Source organism: Equus przewalskii, chromosome 5 (assembly GCF_037783145.1).
Source record: "Equus przewalskii isolate Varuska chromosome 5, EquPr2, whole genome shotgun sequence".
NCBI lineage: Eukaryota > Metazoa > Chordata > Mammalia > Perissodactyla > Equidae > Equus > Equus przewalskii.
Window position 1 is genome coordinate 48,791,675 of NC_091835.1, and position 23,914 is coordinate 48,815,588.

A 23,914-nucleotide genomic window follows, 5' to 3' on the forward strand; every position below is an offset into this window, starting at 1 on the left:
TTGCTAAGATTAAATGAGGTGATATATGTGAAAATTATTCATAATATATAAAGTATTATACAACTGTTACCATTATTATTATATATCCAAATAAGGATTTTTCTTCCAAGTAATCTCTTTGGATGTATTCCATGAATAAAAAATAAAAAGTGTAGTGTGCTGTTAAAAAAAATCATAAGGACAACATGAAAGGACAAGAAATGGGTTTGTATATACTTAAGATACTGCTGTAGAAGGAAGTGCGCGATCATTTTCTCCAGGTCTTCACGAGGAAGTGTGGGAGGAACAACACCTGCTACCCTGAATTTAGCTGCCCCCTTTCCCATCCAAGAATCAATCAGTTTCAGTGGAGTGAGCTTTTCATTAAGGTTCTCTGCCTGCTTCAGAATCTTGATTAGGTCTCGGCAGTATGCTGTTACATCCTTTCTTTCAAATGCTATAATGAAAAAGACATGGTTATAGGCAATTGGGATTTAGAAATTAAAGCAAGGACAGGCTATCCTAAGTGGTTAAACTGGTTTAAAAATAAGTCCTTAATGCGAGCCACCCAAAACATTGATTTGTAAATGCATTCTGAATGAAGACTAGGCTATTCCTCAAGTCTCTATCACCAGACTAAATTATAGTCTCTGTAAGACGTGGGATTTACAGTGATGTAACCTGGTTATCAGAAGGCCTATGGGTTTGCTGTAGGATCCAAAGAGTGTCTGCCAGACATGACGATGGCAGATCCTAAGAGGCGTTTATAGGAGGGTCAGTATATTCTTCATATTCACCTGATTTGTGCTTATTAAGCAATCCTCTGAAAACTAGTAGGGCTTCATAGGTACTCTGATTCAGAGACAAGAATGTCCTAGACAGATATCCTCAATTATTAATTGATACTAGCACTCTGATTTATATATGAGACTCTAGTTAATTGGAACAGTTTAATGAACTCATAAATAAGTTTCTCTAGCTGCAAAGTTCAAGTTGTAGTGACCTTCACCCACCAAGGCATCATAACTCAGTGAGGAACTGGTTAGTCCAGCTCTTCAAATACAACACATACACACAAGATGAAAAAAAGTTAAAATACAGTATTAAAACTGCAAAATTGGTGTCTTATGAGTAGTCAGCCATTATGTGATCAGAGATGATCCACTATATTTTGTACTAAATTTCTCTTCCCAATCAGTAGCCATAAAGTATTAGGGATTATCACCAGGTTAGCCATAAATATATAAATATAGCATTTCCATTCAGATAAATTTAAACCTTTTCCATCATTTCTTAAAAATTTCACATACCCTCAGCATAGCAATATAAAGTATTTGCATACACATACGGCTTTTCCTTTTATTTGCCTTTGTTTCAAAATTTTGGGTTATTTTGAATCTGGAAAATTCTATTCACATCTTAATTTTTTTAATCCATTTTGGAGTCTAAGACTGCCCTTATGTAGTCCTAGCTATACATATTAGCCCATAAAGAGTTTAAAAACAACTCACAAATTTCTTTACAGCAGTTATCACACATTTTGTTACATGCTTCTGAGTTCCATACTTCATCAAAATGTTGAGCTATCAATACACGGCGACATCTGCAAAAACATTTAGAGATAAAATCATTAAATGATCCAAAAAAGTTTTAAGGAATCCCTATTTCAGGAGTGACATCAGCAACATGGGGAAGTGAGCTGTTCCCTTTATCTCTCCCCCTGTGAACTAACACTAAGTGGACATTCTTTGACCAACAGAGGATACCCACACAGCACAACAGGACACCTGAGAGACCCATGCAGCTATATATGTGAAGGTGGATGGACTGGCTCCCTGAGAAGTGGTGGAGATAAGTGAGCACTCCACTACCCTTCCCCAGCAGCCCTGTGCACAAGCTTGAATGCTTTCCTGGCTGGCGCAAGCACCCATATTACTGCTGCAGCCCTAAAAGTGCGAATTTGCCTTGGTACAACTGTGAGAAGGAGCGGCAGCAACCCAGGCCCATGCAAAACACTTCCCTGGGTGGTGGGGAGAACTCACCCTGCTACTTTGGTCCCAACTGGTGGCCCAGGCTCAGATCCCATGAAGAAGCCCTGCCCAACAAGTACAGCAGCCAGCACAACCATGAGAAGAGGTGGTGGCAGATATAAATGCACACACACAGGCTTTCCCAGCTGATAGCAGCATCTACAGTACCCCTGCAGTCCCACAAGTGGGAATGTGCCTCAGTGCAGTGACAGCCCTGAGCCCGCATGCAAATGCTTTCTTGGCTGGTGGGAGCACCCACCATACACACACAACTTCCAGCAGATGGGGCAGGATCAGCAACACAGTTCCTGCATCCCACCCACAGTAGCAGGTGGAATCTGTGATGTGATAAGACCACAAATGCACCGGCAAAAGATTAGTTCACCAAATGCCATAAGAAGCTAGAACAATTTAGAGAAGGAAAATGACACATCTGCAGAAAACAACCATGAAGTCACAGAAATTTACAATCTATAAAGCTGTCATAAATAAACTCAATGAGTTACAAGAAAACTCAGACACTTCAATGAGCTCAAGAATAAAATTAATGAGGACTACTTCACCAAAGTATAAAGAAAAAAAAACCCAAGCAGAAATTAGGGATATGAAGAACACAATGAAATAAAAAATAATCTGGAATCCTTAAAAAATAGAGCTGACATTATGGAGGAAATAATTAGTGATTTAGGGGATAGAAATATAGAAATGCTTCAGGTGGAGAAGGAGAGAGACCTAAGATTTTTAAAAAGTGAAGGAATTCTTTAAGAAATATCCAACTCGATTATGAAAAGCAACAGAAGGATTATAGGTGTTCCAGAGGGAGAAGAGCGGGGGAAGGAGGAGAAAGCTTGTTCAAATAATAGCCAAGAACTTTCCAAACCTGGGGAAAGAACCAGTCTTACAAATACATGAAACCAATAGAACCCCTAATTATGTCAATTCTCAAAGACCTTCTCCAAGGCAATATAAAGTAAAATTGGCAAAAGTCAATGACAAAAAGTATGAAGGACAGCAAGGCAAAAGAAAATAACCTACAAAGGAACCCCTATCAGGCTTTCAGTGGATTTCTCAGCAGAAACCTTACAGGCTAGGAGAGAATGGAATGATATATTCAAAACACTGAAAGACAAAAACTTTCAGCCAAGGATAATCTATCCAGCAAAACTATCCTTCAGATATGATGGAGAAATAAAAGCTTTCCCAGATAAACAAAAACTGAGGGAGTTCATTACCACTAGACCTCCCCTACAAGAAATGAGTAAGGATGTCCTCATACCTGAAACAAAAAGGCAAAGGTCTACAAAGCTTTAAGCAAGGAGATAAACAGACAAAATCAGAAAACTGCAGCTGTCTTTCAGGACACGGTAGCACATAATTATCAATTAAAAGATAAGGGAAGGAAAGCATCAAAAGTAACTACAAACACTTCAACTTAGTCACAAACTCACAACACAAAACAATAATTTGTGTCAACAATAACTCAGAAGGGGAAGAGAATGGGATGGAACTTGCTTAGGCTAATGGAGATAAGAAGCTATCAGAAAATGGACTATCTCATCTATGAGATCTTTTATACAAACCTCAGAGTAACCAATAAACAAAAAATCAGAGCAGAGCCAAGATTCATAAGAAAAGAGAAAACCTCCACAGAAAACCACCAAAATGAAATGGCAATCTGAAATACAAAGGAAGAGAAACAATGAAAGAAAATACAGAACCAGAAAACAAGAGATAAAATGGCAGTATTAAACCCTCATGTATCAATAAACACTCTAAACAGATTTAATTCTCCAATCAAAAGACATAGAGTGGCTGGATGGATTAAAATGGAAGACCCAACATGCTGCCTCCAGGAACCACATCTCAACTCTAAAGACAAATATAGGCTCAGAGTGAAAGGATGGAAGATTATACTCCAAGCAAATGGAAAGGAAAATGAAAAAGTATATGCCTACAATTTAGATAATCTAGAAGAAATGGGTAAATTTTTAGACTCATACAACTTCCCAAAACTGAATGAAGAAGAAGTAGAGAATCTGAATAGACCAATCACAAATAAAGAGATCGAAACAGTAATCAAAAGCCTCCCAAAAAACAAAAGTCCACAACAAGATGGCTTCTCTGGAAAATTCTACCAAACGTTCAAAGAAGATTTAATACCTATACTTCTCAAATTATCCCCCAAACTTGAAGAAGATGGAGCACTTCCTAACTCATTCTATGAGACCAACATTACCCTGATACCAAAACCAGACAAGAAAAATACAAAGAAGGAAAATTAGGGGCCAATATCACTGATGAACATAGATGCAAAAATCCTCAACAAAATATTGGCAAACCAAATACGGCAATATATTAAAAGGATCACACACCATAGTCAAGTGGAATTTATCCCAGGGAGGCAGGAATGGTTCATCTCTGCAAATCAATCAATGTGATATACCACAGGAACAAAATGAGGAATAAAAACCATATGATCATCTCAACAGATGCAGAGAAAGTATTTGACAAAATCCAACATCCAGTTATGATAAAAACTCTCAAAAGAATGGGTATAGAAGGAAAGTATCTCAACACAATACAGGCCTTATATGACAAAGCTACAGCCAACATCCTACTTAATGTTGAAAAACTAGAAGCCATCCCTCTGAGCCCAGGAACAAGACAAGGATGCCCACTCTTGCCACACCTATTCAACATAGTACTGGAGGTTTTGGCCAGAGCCATAGGTAAGAAAAAGAAATAAAAGGAATCCAAATTGGAAAGGAAGAAATGAAACTGTTGCCTTTGCAGAAGACATGATTCTATATATAGAAAACCCTAAAGAATCCATCAGAAAACTATTAGAAATAGTCAACAATTACAGCAAAGTTGCAACATACAAAATCAAATTACAAAGATCAATTACATTTCTATACACCAATAATAAACTACCAGAAAAAGAACTCACAAAAACAAACCCATTTACAATTGCAACAAAAAGGATAAAATATCTAGGAATAAATCTAACCAAAGAGGTGAAAGACCTATACACTGAAAACTATAAGACATTGAAAGAAATCGAATAAGATATAAAGAAACAGAAAGCTATTCCATGTTCATGGATTAAAAGAATAAACACAGTTAAAATGTCCATATTACCTAAAGCAATCTACAGATTCAATGCAATCGCAGTCAGAATCCCAATGACACTCCATGGAAATAGGACAAAGAATCCTAAAATTTATATGGAACAACAAAAGACTCCAAATTGCCAAAGCAATCCTGAGAAAGAAGAACAAAGTCAGAGGCATCACAATCTCCGACTTTAAAATATACTGCAAAGCTATAGTAATCAGAATAACATGGTACTGGCATAAAAACAGACACACAAATCAATGGAACAGAATTGAAAGACCAGAAATAAAACCACACATTTACGGACAGCTAATCTTCAACAAAGGAGCTAAGAACTTCATACAATGGAGAAAGGAAAGTCTCTTCAATAAATGGTGCTGGGAAAACTGGACAGCCACATGCAAAAGAATGAAAGCAGATCATTATTTTGCACTATACACAAAAATTAACTCAAAATGGATTAAACACTTGAAGTTAAGACATGAAACCATAAAACTCCTAGAAGAAAATGTAGGCAGTACACTCTTTGACATGGGTCTTGGCAGCATCTTTTTGAATACCATGTCTACTCAAGCAGGGGAAACAAAAGAAAAAAACAAATGGGACTACATCAGACTAAAAAGCTTCTGCAATGTAAGGGAACCATAAACAAAACGAGAAGACAACTCACCAACTGGGAGAATATATTTGCAAATCATATGTCCAACAAGGGGTTAATTTCCAAAATATATAAAGAACTCATACAACTCAACAACAAAAAAACCCAAACAATCCAATCAAAAAATGGGCAGAGGATATGAATATACATTTCTCCAAAGATATACAGATGGACAATAGGCACATGAAAAGATGTTCAATATCACTAATTATTAGGGAAATGCAAATCAAAACTACAATGAGATATCACCTTACACCTGTGAGAATGGCTATAATTACCAAGACAAAAAATAACAAATGTTGGAGAGGATGTGGAGAAAAGGGAACCCTCATACACTGCTGGTGGGAATGCAAACTATGGAAAACAGTATGGTGATTTCTCAAAAATTTAAAAATAGAAATACCATACAATCCAGGTATCCCACTACTGGGTATTTATCCAAAGAACTTGAAATCAATAATTCAAAGAGATTTATGCACCCCTATGTGCACTGCAGCATTATTCACAATAGCCAAGATGTGGAAGCAACCCAAGTGCCCGGCTATGGATGAATGGATAAAGAAGATGTGGTATATATATACAATGGAATACTATTCAGCCATCAAAAAGACAAAATCATCTCAGTTGCAGTAACATGGATGGACTTTGAGGGTATGATGTTAAGCGAAATAAGCCAGACAGAAAAAGACAAATACTGCATGATTTCACTTATATGTGGAAAATAAACAAACCCATGGACAAAGAGAACAAATTAGTGGTTACCAGAGGGGAAGGGGCCGAGGGGGTGAGTGAAAGGGGTAAAGGGGCACATATATATGGTGACAGATAAAAATTAAGACTACTGGTGGTGAGCAAAATACAGTCTATACAGAAATTGATAAACAATAATGTACATCTGAAATCACACAATGTTACAAACTTTCATGGTTTCAATAAAATAACTGAAAAAAAAAGAATCCCTATTTCAAAATATACGGTTATATATTGTATTTGTTTCCTATTGTTGCCTTAACATTGCCACAAACTCAGTGGCTTAAAACAAGACAAATTTATTATCTTACATTTCTATAGGTTAGAAGTCTGACATGGGTCTCACTGGGTTACAATCAAGGTCTCAGCAGGGCTAGATTTCTTCTGGAGGCTCTTGAGGAGAATCTGTTTCCTTGCTCTCAATCTCTAGAGGCTGCCTGTATGCCTTGGCTCACGGCCCCCTTTCCTCCATCTTCAAAGCCAACAACAGTGGATTGAGTCTTCAAATCACATCACTCTGACCTCTTCTACCAACTTCTAAGTTTGAGGACCCTTGTGATTATACTGGGGCCACCCAAATATTCCTGGATAATCTCCGTATTTTAAGGTCAGCTGAATAGCAACCTTAATTCCATTTGTAACCTTAATTCCCTTTTGCGATGTAAGGTAACATACTCACAGGTTCTAGGAATTTGATGTGGACATCTTTGGGGGACCATTATTCTGCCCACCATATATGATTTTTTCCATATGTACTTGAAAAACATTGCTTTTAAAAAGTTCAAGATTCATTTTGAGATTTAGTATTTTATAGCTACTAAGAATCTTCCTGATAGCAAAGCAGTTTCATCTAAGGAAATTTCATTTTCTCACTTCTTTATTGTAGCATCTATGGGAAGGAAATACCATTTTCTGTCACTGTCTGGTTACTGCTTATCATTTGAAAATTTCTGAGTCGTTTTTCTGTGATGGGCAATAAAAGTACAAAGATGACTAAGACCAAGAAGCCATCAGGGAGCCATACAGTCTAATTGAAGCCACCCTAAATAGATTTAAATTTATATCTTAAGGAGAAACTTGACCCTGGTCTCAACTATTTCATCAACCCATCAGCTGGTAGGATGGGATATGTGACTGAGCTCAACTTTCAAAATGCCTCCTATATACCTTTCCAAAATTATTAAAGCATGTAGCTGTACGCTAGTGCCAGAGAGAAAAGGCTTGAACTCACTGCCGATTTGTATCAAAATCTTCAATAAAAAATAATTTGAGAGATTAAAGAGAGGGAGAGAGGCTATGTTCTGTTGGATTAAGGCAGATGCTGCAGGTTCATGTACTGGTTCCCAGCCTTCAGACATCTGCTTTCACAGGTTTGCACTTGATGTTCTGTCAACGTATTTACTCACTTCAGTAAGTACTCAAAGTAACATCACATACTTTCACACTGTGCTTGTCTTTAACTGATAAAGGTTATAAAAAGGTATGTGGCTTACTTGCTCATGTTTTGACAGTATGACACCATCTCATAAAGCTTCTGTTGTCCCACATTTTCCATCACCACCATTGAACTTATTCTGAATATATCTCCAAAGCCATAATACAAAATGCAGTCTGCTTTCATGTCATCTCGACCTGTAGTGCGAGAAATCTTGGGATTGCACGATTACTTTAAAAATTCAAAACATGCAAAAATAATATATGTAAAATTAGTTAGCAATGCTTCATGGTCTAAATATATCATATCTAGAAATTTCAGACAGAGATGTGACAATTAATTTGTAACAGCTGCCCTCAAATTTTTTTTAAAAATGACTAAAGAGACTTAAGAATCAGCTTTATTAGTTTAAAAATGTGTCCGTAAGTAATCCAGTTATTTAAGTTATAGAATTGAAACTACTAATTAAAAATTCAGGAGGCAAAGATGTACGTCGAATTATCTTAGCAAACATAAGAAATAATTCATAACACTCCAATAGAACATAAGCAAAATTTCCCCATTGGCAAATAAATATGAAACTGCAGAAAAGACTTTAAAGTTCTAAAAATACTAGCCAATAAGGAAGATTAAAAATACAGAATTATTAAACATCATTTATAGTGTGTTTTCTGGAAAAGCTTTTTAAAAAATTACTTCTGGATATGAGTTATACATACCTGCACGTCCACTCTCTTGGTAATAATTTTCCATAGATTTACTCATTGAATGATGAATAACAAACCTCACATCTGGCTTATCAATTCCCATACCGAAAGCAACTGTCGCCACTACTACCTAAAATGTTTGAACATTTTACACGTTAATTAAGTCAAGTTAAAATATTTTTTAAGGTGAATTAGGCTTATATTGAAGATATATACTTTACCTGAATTTCATTGGCCGACCATCTTCTATGAACCTTGGTCTTATCTTCTGGTTCCATATTGGCATGGTATGCACCTGCGTGAATTCCCAATTTCTGTAAACTAACCGTAACTTGCTCAGAGTCTTTCTGAGAAAAGCAATATATGATTCCTGTAGTAAAACAGGACCAATTATTAGATATATAGAGAGCACATACCTCGAAGGTAATTTTTAACATACTCAAGATACTGATTAATACAGTGCATGGGGGAAAAAGACTTATGAAAAGTTCCAAGGCCCTGAACACATATTGACTTTCTGTAGAATTCAGGATTTGATCACCAGCTTGCTCTAAAGCAGAAATGAGCCCTGAGCCACCAGTTTTGCTTCCCATTACCTCTTTATCTCCCACTACATAGTATTTCTCAAACTGATGTCCCACAGCTCCATAAGACGTTAAGAAGTATGCTGTGAAAAAAAAAAGTTTCACGTGCAAATGAGCTCCAGGAACACTGCATTGAACAAAGTTAAACAAGTTGACCTGTTTATTTGCAGGGCTGGTCAGAACTTCTCACGTGCTGATAAACCCAGTGAATCTCCAGGAAAGACAAAGAGCTGCAGCCTTTCTCAAACTTACTTTACTCTGGAACTCCTTTTTACCAGGGCACCTATTAATATCTTCTGAAAATCTATAGAACAGTTTTAAAATACTACTTTTATACAAACTCTTGGCTTCAGTAACACTTGTCTATGCATTAGTCCTAAAACACATGTATATATCCACTCAACTCCACCTATGCCTAACTCATTCCATGTGTATTATTTCTTTACTGTGTCCTTCACTACAGAGATTATATTTATATCCCTTTAGAACATCGGTGGATACTTACTAAATAATGTGCTGTTGGTAATTAACATTATGTTATTAGGTCCACTCTAAAGCAATTAAGTGTAAATAAGCAAAAATAAATCAGACAGGTTTATGATTCATAATCTGCACCATCAGCAAATGCCACACCCAAATTCTAAGATCACCAAGTAAATTAATTTTATCATAACATTTTCAAGTATCTTCTGCCATGCACTAATATTTTTTTGGTGCTAATCATTTATTGGCACATTAAGATGAGTGTAATATCAGTTACTTTTCAAAAGTTCTCTCTCGGTCTTCAAAGTGGATTTGTTTTTCTATTACCTGATTGCCCTTTGTATCTCCCATGAATGAGCTTTACAACATCCTCAATAAAATCTTCAGTGTTGGAGGGCTTCTGTCGAACCTAAAAAAAAGCCAACGCATTAAAATGTAAATTAATGAGTACCATCCACGTAGTCATTTACTTACAACTTTCTTTTTTTTTTTTTTTTCTGCTTTATCTCCCCAAACCCCCCCTGTACATAGTTGTATATCTTAGTTGCAGGTCCTTCTAGTTGTGGGATTACTTACAACTTTCAAGGCACCATTCTTTCATGGGCATGGTGAGTTTCTCTCTTACCCTGTCACTCGCCTCCTCTGACCCTGCCACCTCCCACTCTTGACTGTTATCATCGAATTTACCAGAAATGAGGAGGCACAGAAGCAGTGAATAACTTGTAAAGATGGAGACTTTTTAATTTTTTGATGCTACTTTTACAAAAATATAAACTGTGACATAAATAACTATTCAATGAAAACTCAGAAAAATATTAAGTCTATTCTTAAACAGATTAGAAAGAAAAAAAACAGCTGTTAGGTTATTTAACTTTCAAGGGAACATATTAATTATAATCTAAATAGGGAGTATCTGTAAATCTTTAATGGCGTATTAATTTTGTATTACTTGGTAATTAATTTCAACAGAGATGTCATTAGGGTCCTTGGAATGAATCCATCCTCTCTCCATCTTTACACAAGAAAGAGTGTATGTAAACCTAACAAGGCATGTCTCCTACTTAACACAGCAAAGGGTTATGCAGCACAAGAGACGTATCAGGAAAGCATTGATTAACGAATCTGCTTATAATCACCTCCTGATTTTAAAAACTCTTAAACATAGTTAACTGTTACTCATGTAGACAAACATAATGAAAAGGTAACCTCTCTGCCACAGTCCTTCACAGAAGTCATACACTGACATAAAAGTTACATACCTCATAATAAAGATTTGGCCGATTAAAAGAAGCTGTAAAAGTGAGACACTTCTCAACACACAGAATTTCCTGAGCGTCCTTCAAAACATGACTCGTGGCAGTTGCAGTCAGCCCAATTAGTGATGTGTTAGGGAACTGCCGCTTTAAGACACCGAGTGCCTTATAATCTGAAAAAGAAAATACAAAGTGGCCTTCTTTCTATTCCTTACGGAGTAGAGCAAATCACGCCTTTTAACATGATGCAGATCGTCAAAAATTACTGTAATTTTATTTCCATAGCTATCTATCTCTGATCTGCTGTTGCTGCCTAGGGCTTTTTGAATAAGCAGACTTTATTATACTTTTAACTGGTTCAGAAACACTTTTCTTGGCCACAGGTGGAATAACCCCCTATTGAAGAAAGGGAGTAAGAAAATATTTGCAGTAAGCTCCGCACGGGGCCACACCTGCTGAACAGGAGATTCAAGAGGCAGCGGGAGTAGCCATAGTGTTGGAATCTATTACAACTGAGCCAAAAGAAGCCACCAGCCAAAACCCTTCTAACACCAGTATCATCCAAGAGTGGCAAATTCAGACGAGAAGAAGCTTGGTGAGGGCACTGGTTTTCATATAACTGATTTCAGGGAAATCACTGGAGGCTCATATTTGTCATACACATCTAAATCACTAGATAAGTTGTCCTTAAGTACACCTTTAAGTAATTAAACTACTTGGAGAAAAGTGAAAAAGAAATGTGGTGGAAATTGCTAAATGCTCAACCATGAAAATATAGAGAAGAAAGTAACTGCCTGGGAAATTGTCAGGGTTTCAAGGAGACAACATTTGAGCCGGGTCTTAAAGAATGAGTAGAAGTTCACTAGGAAGGGAAGCAGAAGAAAACATACGGCAGAGGAAATAGCATATGCACTGCAAATACACTGGCGTGAAATTAGCACGTTCAGAAAACAGCAAGCAGCTCAGCGGGGCTAAATTGCAGGGTGCTGTGCTGGATGGATCTACTGTCAACTCCAGTAAGCTGGGAACTATAGGCCCTGTGTGGTCCCTAGTTAGAGCTGGCCCAAAAGAGGAACTTGTGCAAGGTCAGGGAGGCAGAAGTGAACCAGCTGCCGTTCCTCTCTGAAGGTCTTCCCAGGCAGATGGATGATGGACAGATAGAGGTGCCCAGCCAGTTCTAGCTGTTCTAGTTCTTTTCCACTCCTCTTTCAGCCCTTCTTCCCAACTATAGGCCTTACTGATCATCAGTGGTCCCACTAGATCCTTGGTAGCAGAAGAGAGAGCTACTCACAGGAAATAGCTTCGCAGAGACCTCTCATGAGCTTCCCCTTTGTGGCCCCTTTGGCACTGGCCATGCCAGTTGCAGACTCCCCTGCAAGCGCCGGCTGGTCCTCCCGCACCAGAGCTTCAGGACCAGTCTGAGTTTCCTCTGATCCTCCATCTCCCCCTTCAGACCTTCACTTCCCCAGCTCCTCTCAGAATTATGCGAGGTCTGCTTCCTAGAACAAACCCCTCATCCCCTAACATTCACAGTTGCTCTGCTTCCCTGCCAAACCCCACCTGATACTGTTCCACTGGAGAGCACAGAAAGGCAGGCTTAAGGAAGACTGTGAACAACACAGTCAGTGGATTCTAAGGAGCTAGGACTTCATCCCAGAGGAAATGAGGAGTCATCATGTAATTTTTAAAGTAGACAAAGGACAAATAGACCTACGTTTCAGAAATCAGCTTCTGGTGGCAGTGCAAAGGATGGGCTCGAATAGGCAACAGACTGAAGAAAGGGAGACCAGCTAAAAGATGGCAGCGACTGATCAGAAAACAATAGAGAATATGAATTAAGGCATGACACTAAGGATAAATCAGAAAGAAAAGACTGAACAGAAATACATGAACTAGAACCCCATAGGTCCTAGTGACTGTTGGGATAGGTGGTGAGAGCAGGAAGCAGGAGGAGGAAAGGAAAGAGAAAGAGTCCTAGATTCATCCATTTATCAACAGACATATGTCGAGTAATTTTTATTATATGCCAAGCATGCCTCTAGGCCCTGGACATAAAGTGGTGAAGAAGACAAAGATGCTAGGCAAATGGAACTACAATTCAAGCAAAGAAACCAGACCACACAAACCAATAAGTATCTTATTACAGAGAGTGGTAAGTGCTCATAGTGATAAGCCCAGTGTAGCTGGAGTATAACAAGTCAAGGAGGAAGAAGAGGAAATCAGGTGGAGACAAAGTGAGGACAGATCACATATCACCTTATGGATCCCAGTTAAGAAGATGGATTTTATTCTAAGCACAAAGAGAATCTGATGGTAGTTTAGGGAGGGAAGTAACACAATTTGATTTATATTCAGAAAAGATCACTTTGGTTGCTGTGTGGAGAATGAACTGTAGAAGGGTAAGGCTGGAATCAGACACTAGGGGGGTAGTTATTGTAGTAGATCAGTGGAAAGAAGCCCACTTGGACTTAAGAGCTACCAGTACAGACAAACAGAAGTGGACAAACTTGACATTCAATTTAGAGGCAGAGCCGATAGGACTTAGTGGTGCACTGGCTCTGCAGAGGTGGGATGAATCAAGGATCATGTGCCAGCTATTAAATTATTTCTTCTCAGCTCTAACTCTACCCTGCTACACTCTGCTTTTTGGTGCTGGAGTGGGGAATCTGCATAGTGCATTTCTGCTTTGCCAGCTGGCCCTAGAAGGACAGAGGACAAGGCTGGGGGAGGAAGAAGGGTCGTGCTCCTTCCTTTTTGCTTCCCGTGGGCTTGCCTGTGTTCTCCAGAACGTCAGCCAGCAAGTCTTCTTCATCCCTGCAGCAGCACTGTCTCTCCTTAGCAGCTGAACACAGTTGGCAGTTTTCCCAATCTTTGAGAACCAGATTCATCACAGGTCCACCCCACCTCTGTTGCCACTAAGAGACACCAGCACTAGGGAGCCGAGTCTCCTCAGAGGTCTGAGTTTCAGCTCCACAACGACCTTTGTCTAGGTTTCTAAATAGTATTAGTTCCAACCTTTTCTTCCTGTTCCCCAGCCCTAAGGATGGTTAATTGCTTCTTCTAGTTTTTACCTCCATGATACCTTAGAGTTTTCTTCTTTTTCAGTTAGCCATTTATAACCAATTTTTACCTAGTTAACAATTTTTTTTTTAAGGAAGATTAGCCCTGAGCTAACATCTGCTGCCAACCTCCTCTTTTTGCTGAGGAAGACTGGCCCTGAGCTAACATCCACACCCATCTTCCTCTACTTTATATGTGGGACGCCTACCACAGCATGGCTTGCCAAGTGGTGCCATGTCCGCACCGGCATCCAAACCAGCGAACCCCAGGCCACCAAAGTGGAACATGCAAACTTAACCACTGCACCACTGGGCCAGCCCCTAGTTAACAATTCTTTACATTAAATTCTCTGTGTTCAAATAACTAGTATGGTTTCTGTCTCTTGACTGGACCTCGAAAGAGACAAATAACTGCTAACAATTTGGCTTAAGCAAATGGATGGGTGGTTGAATGATTTTCTAAGATAGGGAAGCCTGGAGGGGAAATTGCTTGGAAGAAGCGGGAGGAAGAAGGAAAGGCAGGGAGAGAGGAAGCAAATCAAAAGTTCTTGATGAACACATCTAGTAGAGCGACACAGCAAACAGTGATTCCCCGCTGCAGAAGAGAAGGAAAAGGAGCAGCTCTTTGGGAGGGAATTTAGTTGTAATCATGCTAATTTAGATACACACGAAGAAAGAGAAATTTTAAATGTTTGAGACAAATAAAAATGGAAATACAACATACTAAAACTCCCAGGAAGCAGCAAAAGCAGTTATACAAGGGAAGTTCATTGCAAAAAACACCTACATTAAGAAACAAGAAAAATCTCAAGTAAACAGCCTAATTTTACACTTCAAGAAATTAGAAAAGGAAAAACAAACTAAGCCCAAAGTTAGTAGAAGGAAGAAAACAACAAAGATCAGAGTAGAAATACATGAAACAGAGACTAAAAGACAATAGGAAAGATCAATCAAACTAAGAGCTGATTTTTTCCAAAAGACAAACAAAATAGACAGACCTTCAGCCTAACTCACCAAGGAAAAAAGAGGACTCAAATAAAATCAGAAATGAAAGAGGAGACATAACAATACCACAGAAATACAAAAGATCATGAGACTACTATGAACAATTACACACCAATAAATTGGACAACCTAGAAGAAACAGATAAATTTCTAGAAACACACAATCTACCAAGACTGAATCGTGAAGAAATAGAAAATCTGGACAGATTACTAGTAAGGAGATTGAATCAGTAATCAAAAATCTCCCAAAGAACAAAAGTCCAGAACCAGATGGCTTCAATGGTGACTTCTACCAAATATTTAACGAAGAATTAATACCAATCCTTCTCAAACTCTTCCAAAACACAGAAGAGGAAAGGACACTTCCAAACTCATTCCATGAGGCCAGCATTACCCTGACACCAAAATAAGACACAAAGACACTACAAAAAAAGAAAATTAAAGGGCAATATCCCTGATGAACTTAAGAGGTAAAAATTCTCAACACAATATTAGCAAAGTGGATTTAACAATACATTAAAAGGATCATATACCATGGTCAAATGAGATTTATTCCAGGGATGCAAGATGGTTCAACATCTACAAATCAATCAATGTGATATACCACATTAACAAATGGAGGATAAAAATCATATGATCATCTCAATAGATGCAGAAAAGCATTTAACAAAACTCAGTATTCATTCATGATAAAAACTCTCAACTGAGTGGGCAAAGAGAGAACACACCTCAACATAATAAAGACAATATATGATTAGCTCACAGCTAACATCATGCTCAATAGTAAAAAACTAAAAGCTTTTCCTCTAAGATCAGGAAAAAGACAAGGATGCTCACTCTCACCACTTTTATTCAACACAGTACTAGAAGTCCTAGTCAGAGCAATGAGGCAAGAAAAATAAAAGGCATCCAAATCAGAATGGAAGAAGTAAAACTGTCACTAATTGACAATGACATATTAGACATAGAAAACCCTAAGATGGAGAGGGGCGGAGCAAAATGGCGGGGTGAGCTGACCCGGGATTCTCTCCCCTCCAAAATACAACAAAAGATTGGAAGAACTGAATTTCAGAGAATAAACATAATGCCAGCTCGTTAGAGACCTACAATACCAAGAAGGCGGAGATCATAAACCTTGCTTACACCCTCAGAGGCGCTGGAACGGTAGGAGAGAACATCGCTCCCTCCCCTAGAGTCTGCGATCGCTGCGGCGTGGGTCAGGAAGGAGCGGGGGAGGGGCCGCGCAACCGGGGGATCATCCAGGACTCCTGCCGCTGATTCAGTGGAGACCCGCTGATGAGGGGAAAGCTTCCGTCTGCGGGGACCCTATAAATCAAGGGCCTTGGGAGACCAGAGAACAGAACTGATCTGAACCCAGACCGGTGCGTGCGTGTGAGTAACAGCCCCTCCCCCAAGGCAAAGCCAGTGGGCGCAGCCATCTTGCCCCAAGGCGGAGAGCTAACACGCCGCTCTCGACCCCCATCTAGTGGCGACAGGCTGTAACTGCAACTGAATTCTACCACCATGAGAAAAAACCGCTCCTCTACCATCCAGCAATTTATAAAAGCCCCAGACCAGAAGGAAAACAATAAAAACACAGAATTAAGTCCTGAGGACTTGGAATTAGGTAAACTAAGTGATAATGAATTCAGAGCAGCTATAATCAAAAAACTCAATGAGGTAGAGAGAAAGATAGAGAAACAAGCCGAGTTCTGGAGTTACTTCACAAAAGAGATTGAAATCATAAAGAAGAATCAAACAGAATTACTTGAGATGAAAAACACAATGGACCAGATAAAACAGAATACGGATTCCCTGAATGCCCGTGTAGACAACCTAGAGGAGCAAATCAGCATAATCGAGGACAGACAGGCTGAATGGCGCCAGACAGAAGAAGAAAGAGAACTAAGAATTTAAAAAAATGAGGAAAATCTCCGAGAGATAATGGATTCAATGAGGAGTAAGAACATAAGGATCATAGGAATTCCCGAGAATATGGAAAAGGAAAATGGAGCAGAAAGTGTGCTTAACGAAATTATTGAAGAGAACTTCCCAAATCTAGGGATCAACGGAGAAATGTGTGTAGAGGAGGGTTTTAGATCTCCTAGATTTGTCAATGTAAAAAGACCCACTGCAAGGCACATAATAGTAAAGTTGGCAAATAGGAATGATAAGGAAAGAATACTCAGGGAAGTAAGAAAAAAAAAAAGAGAATAACCTATAAAGGAGCCCCTATCAGACTGTCAGCGGATTTCTCTACAGAAACCCTACAAGCTAGGAGAGAATGGAGTGATATATTCAAAGCTTTAAAGGATAAAAACCTTCAGCCAAGAATACTCTATCCAGCAAGAATTTCCTTCAGATATGAGGGAGAAATTAAATCTTTTCCAGACAAACAAAAGTTAAGGTAATTTGTAACTAAAAGCCCTCCATTACAAGAAATCCTCAAGAAGGCTCTCATACTTGAAAAAAGAAAAAAGGGAGAAAGGGGACACAAGCCACAGACTAGGGAGACCGATGGATAGAACCAGAACAGGATAGCAAATATTCAACTATAGCATTAGGGTAAAAATAAGGAAACTACCAAAACAAGGACGATCTTAGCACTCTAACTACAAATTAATAAGACGAGTTGGAATAAAAAATGAAAATAATTATTTAGGAGGGGAAGAGCAAAGGGTCTAAATCAGTACTGGTCGAGTAAGTAAGAGACCACCAGAGAATAGACTATATTATACACGAGATTCTAAATACAAACTTCAAGGTAGACACTAAAATAAAGTACAGAACAGAGTCACAAATCATAGATAAGGAAAAATCTAAGAAACTCAGCATAAGACATTGCAGTATTAAATGGATAGTCTAAAGCACACAGGAAAAGAAACACAGGAAAACAAGATAATGAGCGACAGATTGACAGCATTAAGTCCACATGCATCAATAATCACTCTCAATGTGAACTGATTGAACTCTCCAATAAAAAGACACAGAGTGGCAAAATGGATTAAAGAACACGATCCAACAATTTGTTGCCTCCAGGAAACACACCTCAGCCCCAAGGACAAACACAGACTCAGGGTGAAGGGGTGGAGGACAATACTTCAAGCAAATAGCAAGGAAAAAAAGGCAGGTGTTGCAATTCTCATATCAGACCAAGTGGATTTCAAAATAAGACAGGTAAAGAGAGACACAGAGGGACAATATATAATGATCAAAGGGACACTTCATCAAGAAGAAATAACGCTAATAAATATCTATGCACCCAACACAGGAGCACCAAGATTCATAAAGCAACTATTAACAGACCTAAAGGAAGATGTTAAAAACAACACAATAATAGTAGGGGACCTCAACACCCCACTCACATCAATGGACAGATCATCCAGACAGAAAATCAACAAGGAAATAGTGGAGCTGAATGAAAAACTAAAACAATTGGACTTAATAGACATATATAGATCACTCCACCCTGAAGGAGCTGAATACACATTCTTCTCAAGTGCACATGGAACATTCTCTAGGATAGACCATATGTTGGGAAACAAGGCAAGCCTCTACAAATTTAAAAAAATTGAAATAATAACAAGCATCTTCTCAGATCATAGTGCTATAAGGCTAGAAATTAATTACAAGAAAAAAGTTGAGAAAGGCACAAAGATGTGGAGACTAAACAACACACTACTGAACAAGCAATGGATTATTGAAGAAATTAAAGAAGAAATAAAAAAATACCTGGAAACAAATGAAAATGATAGCATGCCATACCAACTCATATGGGATACAGCAAAAGCTGTATTAAGAGGAAAATTCATCGCAATACAGGCACATCTTAACAAACAAGAAAAATCCCAAATAAGCAACCTTAAAGCACACCTAACTTAACTAGAGAAAAAAGAACAAATGAAACCCAAAGTCAGCAGAAGGAGAGAAATAATAAAAATCAGAGCAGAAATAAATACTATTGAAATGAAAAAGGCAGTAGAAAGGATCAATGAGACAAAGAGCTGGTTTTTCGAGAAGATAAATAAAATTGACAAACCACTAGCCAGACTTACAAAGAAAAAAAGGGAGAAAGCTCAAATAAATAAAATCAGAAATGAGCGAGGAGAAATAACAACAGACTCTGCAGAAATACAACAGATTATAAGAGAATACTACAAAAAACTATATGCCAACAGAATGGATAACCTAGAGGAAATGGATAAATTCTTGGACTCCTACAATCTCCCAAAGCTCACTCAAGAAGAGGCAGACAATTTGAACAGACCAATCACAAGGAAAGAGATTGAAACAGCAATCAAAAACATCCCAAAGAATAAAACCCCAGGACCAGATGGCTTTCCTGGGGAATTCTACCAAACTTTCAGAGAGGATTTAATACCCATCCTTTTCAAGCTATTCCAAAAAATTAGGGAAGATGGAACACTTCCTAACACATTCTATGAGGCCAACATCACGCTGATACCAAAACCTGACAAGGACACCACGAAAAAAGAGAACTACAGGCCAATATCACTGATGAACATAGATGCAAAACTTCTAAACAAAATTTTGGCAACCAGAATTCAGCAATTCATCAAAAGAATCGTACATCAGGATCAGGTGGGATTCATACCAGGGACATAGGGATGGTTCAACATCCGCAAATCAATCAACATGATACACCACATCAACAAACTGAGGAATAAAAACCACATGATCATCTCAATAGATGCAGAGAAGGCATTTGACAAGATCCAACAGCCATTTATGATAAAAACTCTGAACAAAATGGGCATAGAAGGAAACTACCTCAACATAATAAAGGCCACATATGACAAACCCATAGCCAACATCATACTCAATGGGCAAAAACTGAACCCCATCCCCCTGAAAACAGGAACGAGACAAGGATGCCCTCTATCACCACTCTTATTTAACATAGTACTGGAGGTCCTGGCCAGAGCAATCAGGAAAGAAAAAGGAATAAAAGGAATCCAAATAGGGAGGGAAGAAGTGAAACTCTCGCTGTTTGCAGAGGATGTGATCTTATATATAGAAAACCCCAAAGAATCCATTGGAAAACTCTTAGAAGTAATCAACAACTACAGCAAAGTTGCAGGGTACAAAATCAATTTGCATAAATCAGTAGCATTTCTAAACTCCAATAACGAACTAACAGAAAAAGAACTCAAGAATACAATACCATTCACAATCGCAACAAAAAGAATAAAATACCTTGGGGTAAATTTAACTAAGGAAGTGAAGGACCTATATAATGAAAATTACAAGGCCTTTCTGAGAGAATTGGATGACGACATAAGGAGATGGAAAGACATTCCATGTACATGGATTGGAAGAATAAACATAGTTAAAATGTCCATTCTACCTAAAGCAATCTACAGATTCAACGCCATCCCAATCAGAATCCCAATGACATTCTTTACAGAATTAGAACAAAGAATCCTAAAATTCATATGGGGCAACAAAAGACCCCGAATTTCTAAAGCAATCCTGAGGAAAAAGAACAAAACGGGAGGCATCACAATCCCTGACTTCAAAACATACTACAAAGCTACAGTAATCAAAACAGCATGGTACTGGTACAAAAACAGGTGCACAGATCAATGGAACAGAATTGAAAGCCCAGAAATAAAACCACACATCTATGGACAGCGTATCTTTGACAAAGGAGCTGAGGGCATACAATGGAGAAAAGAAAGTCTTTTCAACAAATGGTGCTGGGAAAGCTGGAAAGCCACATGTAAAAGAATGAAAATTGACCATTCTTTTTCACCATTCACCAAAATAAACTCAAAATGGATTAAAGACCTAAAGGTGAGACCTGAAACCATAAGGCTTCTGGAAGAAAACGTAGGCAGTACACTCTTTGACATCAGCATTAAAAGGATCTTTTCGGACACCATGCCTTCTCAGAGAAGGGAAACAATAGAAAGAATAAACAAATGGGACTTCATCAGATTAAAGAGCTTCTTCAAGGCAAATGAAAACTGGATTGAAACAAAAAAACAACCCACTAACTGGGAAAAAATATTTGCAAGTCATATATCTGACAAAGGCTTAATATCCTTAATATATAAAGAACTCTCGCAACTCAACCACAAAACATCAAACAACCCAATCAAAAAATGGGCTGGAGACAAGAACAGACATTTCTCCAAAGAAGATATACTGATGGCCAATAGGCACATGAAAAGATGCTCATCATCGCTGATCATCAGGGAAATGCAAATCAAAACTACACTAAGATATCACCTTACACCCGTTAGAATGACAAAAATATCTAAAACTAATAGCAACGAATGTTGGAGAGGTTGCGGAGAAAAAGGAACCCTCATACACTGCTGGTGGGAATGCAAACTGGTGCAGCCACTATGGAAAACAGTATGGAGATTCCTCAAAAAACTAAAAATAGAACTACCATACGATCCAGCCATCCCACTACTGGGTATTTATCCAAAGAGCCTGAAGTCAGCAATCCCAAAAGTCCTGTGCACCCCAATGTTTATTGCAGCACTGTTTACAATAGCCAAGACGTGGAAGCAACCTAAGTGCCCATCAACAGACGAATGGATAAAGAAGATGTGGTACATATATACAATGGAATACTACTCAGCTGCAAAACAGAACAAAATCATTCCATTTGCAATAACATGGATGGACCTTGAGAGAATTATGTTAAGTGAAATAAGCCAGTGAGAGAAAGATAATCTGTGTATGACTCCACTCATATGAGGAATTTAAAACTATGGACCAAGAACAGTTTAGTGGATACCAGGGGAAAGGTGGGGTGGGGGGTGGGCACAAAGGGTGAAGTGGTGCACCTACAACATGACTGACAAACATTAATGTACAATTGAAATTTCACAAGATTGTAACCTATCAATAACTCAATAAAAAAAAATACTACATAAAAAAAAAAGAAAACAATTCCATTTACAATTGCATCAAAAAGAATAAAATACCTAGAAATAAATTTAACCAAGGAAGTGAAAGACCTATGTACTGAAAACCATAAGACACTGATGAAAATGAATTGAAGAAGACACAAATAAATGGAAAGATATTCCATGCTCATGAACTGGAAGAATTAACATTACTAAAATGTCCACGCTTCCCAGAGCAATCTACAGATTCAATGCAATCCCTATCAAAATTCCAATGGCATTTTTCACAGAAATAGACAAAACAATCCTAAAATTTGTATGGAACCACAGAAGACCCCATAGCCAAAGTAATCCTGAGAAAGAAAAACATAGCTGGAGGCACCATGCTTCCTAATTTCAAACTACATTACAAAGCTACAGTAATCAAAACAGTATGATATTTGCATAAAAAATGGACACATAGATTAATGGAACAAAATAGAGAGCCCAGAAATAAACTCATGCATATATGGTCAATTAATGTACGACAAAGGAGCCAAGAACAATGGGGAAAGGACAGTCTCTTCAATAAATGGTGCTGGGAAAACTGGACAGCCACATGCAAAAGAGTGAAACTGGACGCTTATCTTACAGCAAACACAAAAATTAACTCAACATTGATTAAGAAGTTTAATGTAAGACCTGAAACCATAAAATTCCTTAAGAAAACATAGGAGGTAAGCTCCTTGTCATCAGTCTTGGCAATGATTTTTTGGATTTGACACCAAAAGCAAAGGCAACAAAAGCAAAAATAAACTGGGACTACATCGAACCAAAAAGTTTCTGTACAGCACGTGAAACCATCAACAATGAAAAGGCAACCTACAGAAAGGGAGAAAATATTTGCAAATCATATATCTGATAAGGGTTCAATATCCAAAATATAGAAAGAATTTATACAACTCAATAGCAAAAACACAATCAGATTAAAAAATAAGCAGAGAACCTGTATAAACATTTTTCCAAAGACATTCAAATGGCTAACAGGTACATAAAAAGGTGTTCAACATCACTAATCATCAGAGAAACGCAAATCAAAACCACAATGAGGTATCACCTCACACTTGTTAAAATAGCTATCACCAAAAATAAAAAAAATAACAAGTGTTGGAGAAAAGAGAACCCTGGTGAACTGTTGTCGGGAATATAAATTGGTGCAGCCACTATGGGAAACAGTATGGAGGTTCCTCAAAAAGTTAAAAATAAAACTACCATATGATCTAGCATTTCCACTTCTGGGTATTTATCCGAAGGAAATGAAATCACGATAGGTATCTGTACCCCCACTTCACTCCAGCATTATTTATAACAGCCAACACATGGAGACAACCTAAGTGTCTGTCGACAGATAAATAAAGAAAATACGATACACACACACACACACACACACAATGGAATATTATTCAGCCATAAAAAACAAATTCTGCCATTTGCAACAACTTGGATGGAACTCGAAGGCATTATGCTAAGTGATATTAAGCCTGACAGAGAAAAACAAATACTGTATGGTATCAGTTATAGGTGGAATGTAAAAACACAAACAAAAACCAAACTCAAACATACAGAGGACAGGCTGGTGGTTGCAAGACACAGGGAGCAGTCAAAATGGGTAAAGGTGTCAAAAGGTACAAACTTCCAGTTATAAGATAAATAAGTCCTGGGGATGTAATGTACAGCATGGTGACTATAGTTATAATACTATATTGTATATCTGAAAGTTGCTAAGGGGAATAAATCTTAAAAGTTCTTATCACAAGAAAAAAAATGTGTAACTGTGTGGTGATGGATGTTAACTAAACTTATTGTGGTAATCATTTCATTATATATATGTATCTCTTTCAAATAATTACGTTGTACACCTAAAACTAATACAATATTATACGTCAATTATATTTCAATTAAAAAATTAAAAACAAATACATTTCCAAT

General features: G+C 38.0%; 1 protein-coding gene across 1 annotated transcript in view; it reads right to left on the reverse strand.

Moving 5' to 3' along the window:
• RECQL (RecQ like helicase) overlaps nucleotides 1–23,914 on the reverse strand; it is a 48,053-nt gene that overhangs the window by 2,220 nt on the left and 21,919 nt on the right. Inside the window, exons 7-13 of the mRNA XM_070620800.1 lie at nucleotides 11,003–11,169; nucleotides 10,071–10,152; nucleotides 8,898–9,046; nucleotides 8,689–8,806; nucleotides 8,028–8,166; nucleotides 1,491–1,582; nucleotides 217–436 (exon numbers count right to left, since the gene is read on the reverse strand). Of these exons, the coding sequence (XP_070476901.1) occupies nucleotides 217–436; nucleotides 1,491–1,582; nucleotides 8,028–8,166; nucleotides 8,689–8,806; nucleotides 8,898–9,046; nucleotides 10,071–10,152; nucleotides 11,003–11,169 (967 nt within the window). The remainder of the gene's footprint in view (nucleotides 1–216; nucleotides 437–1,490; nucleotides 1,583–8,027; nucleotides 8,167–8,688; nucleotides 8,807–8,897; nucleotides 9,047–10,070; nucleotides 10,153–11,002; nucleotides 11,170–23,914) is intronic.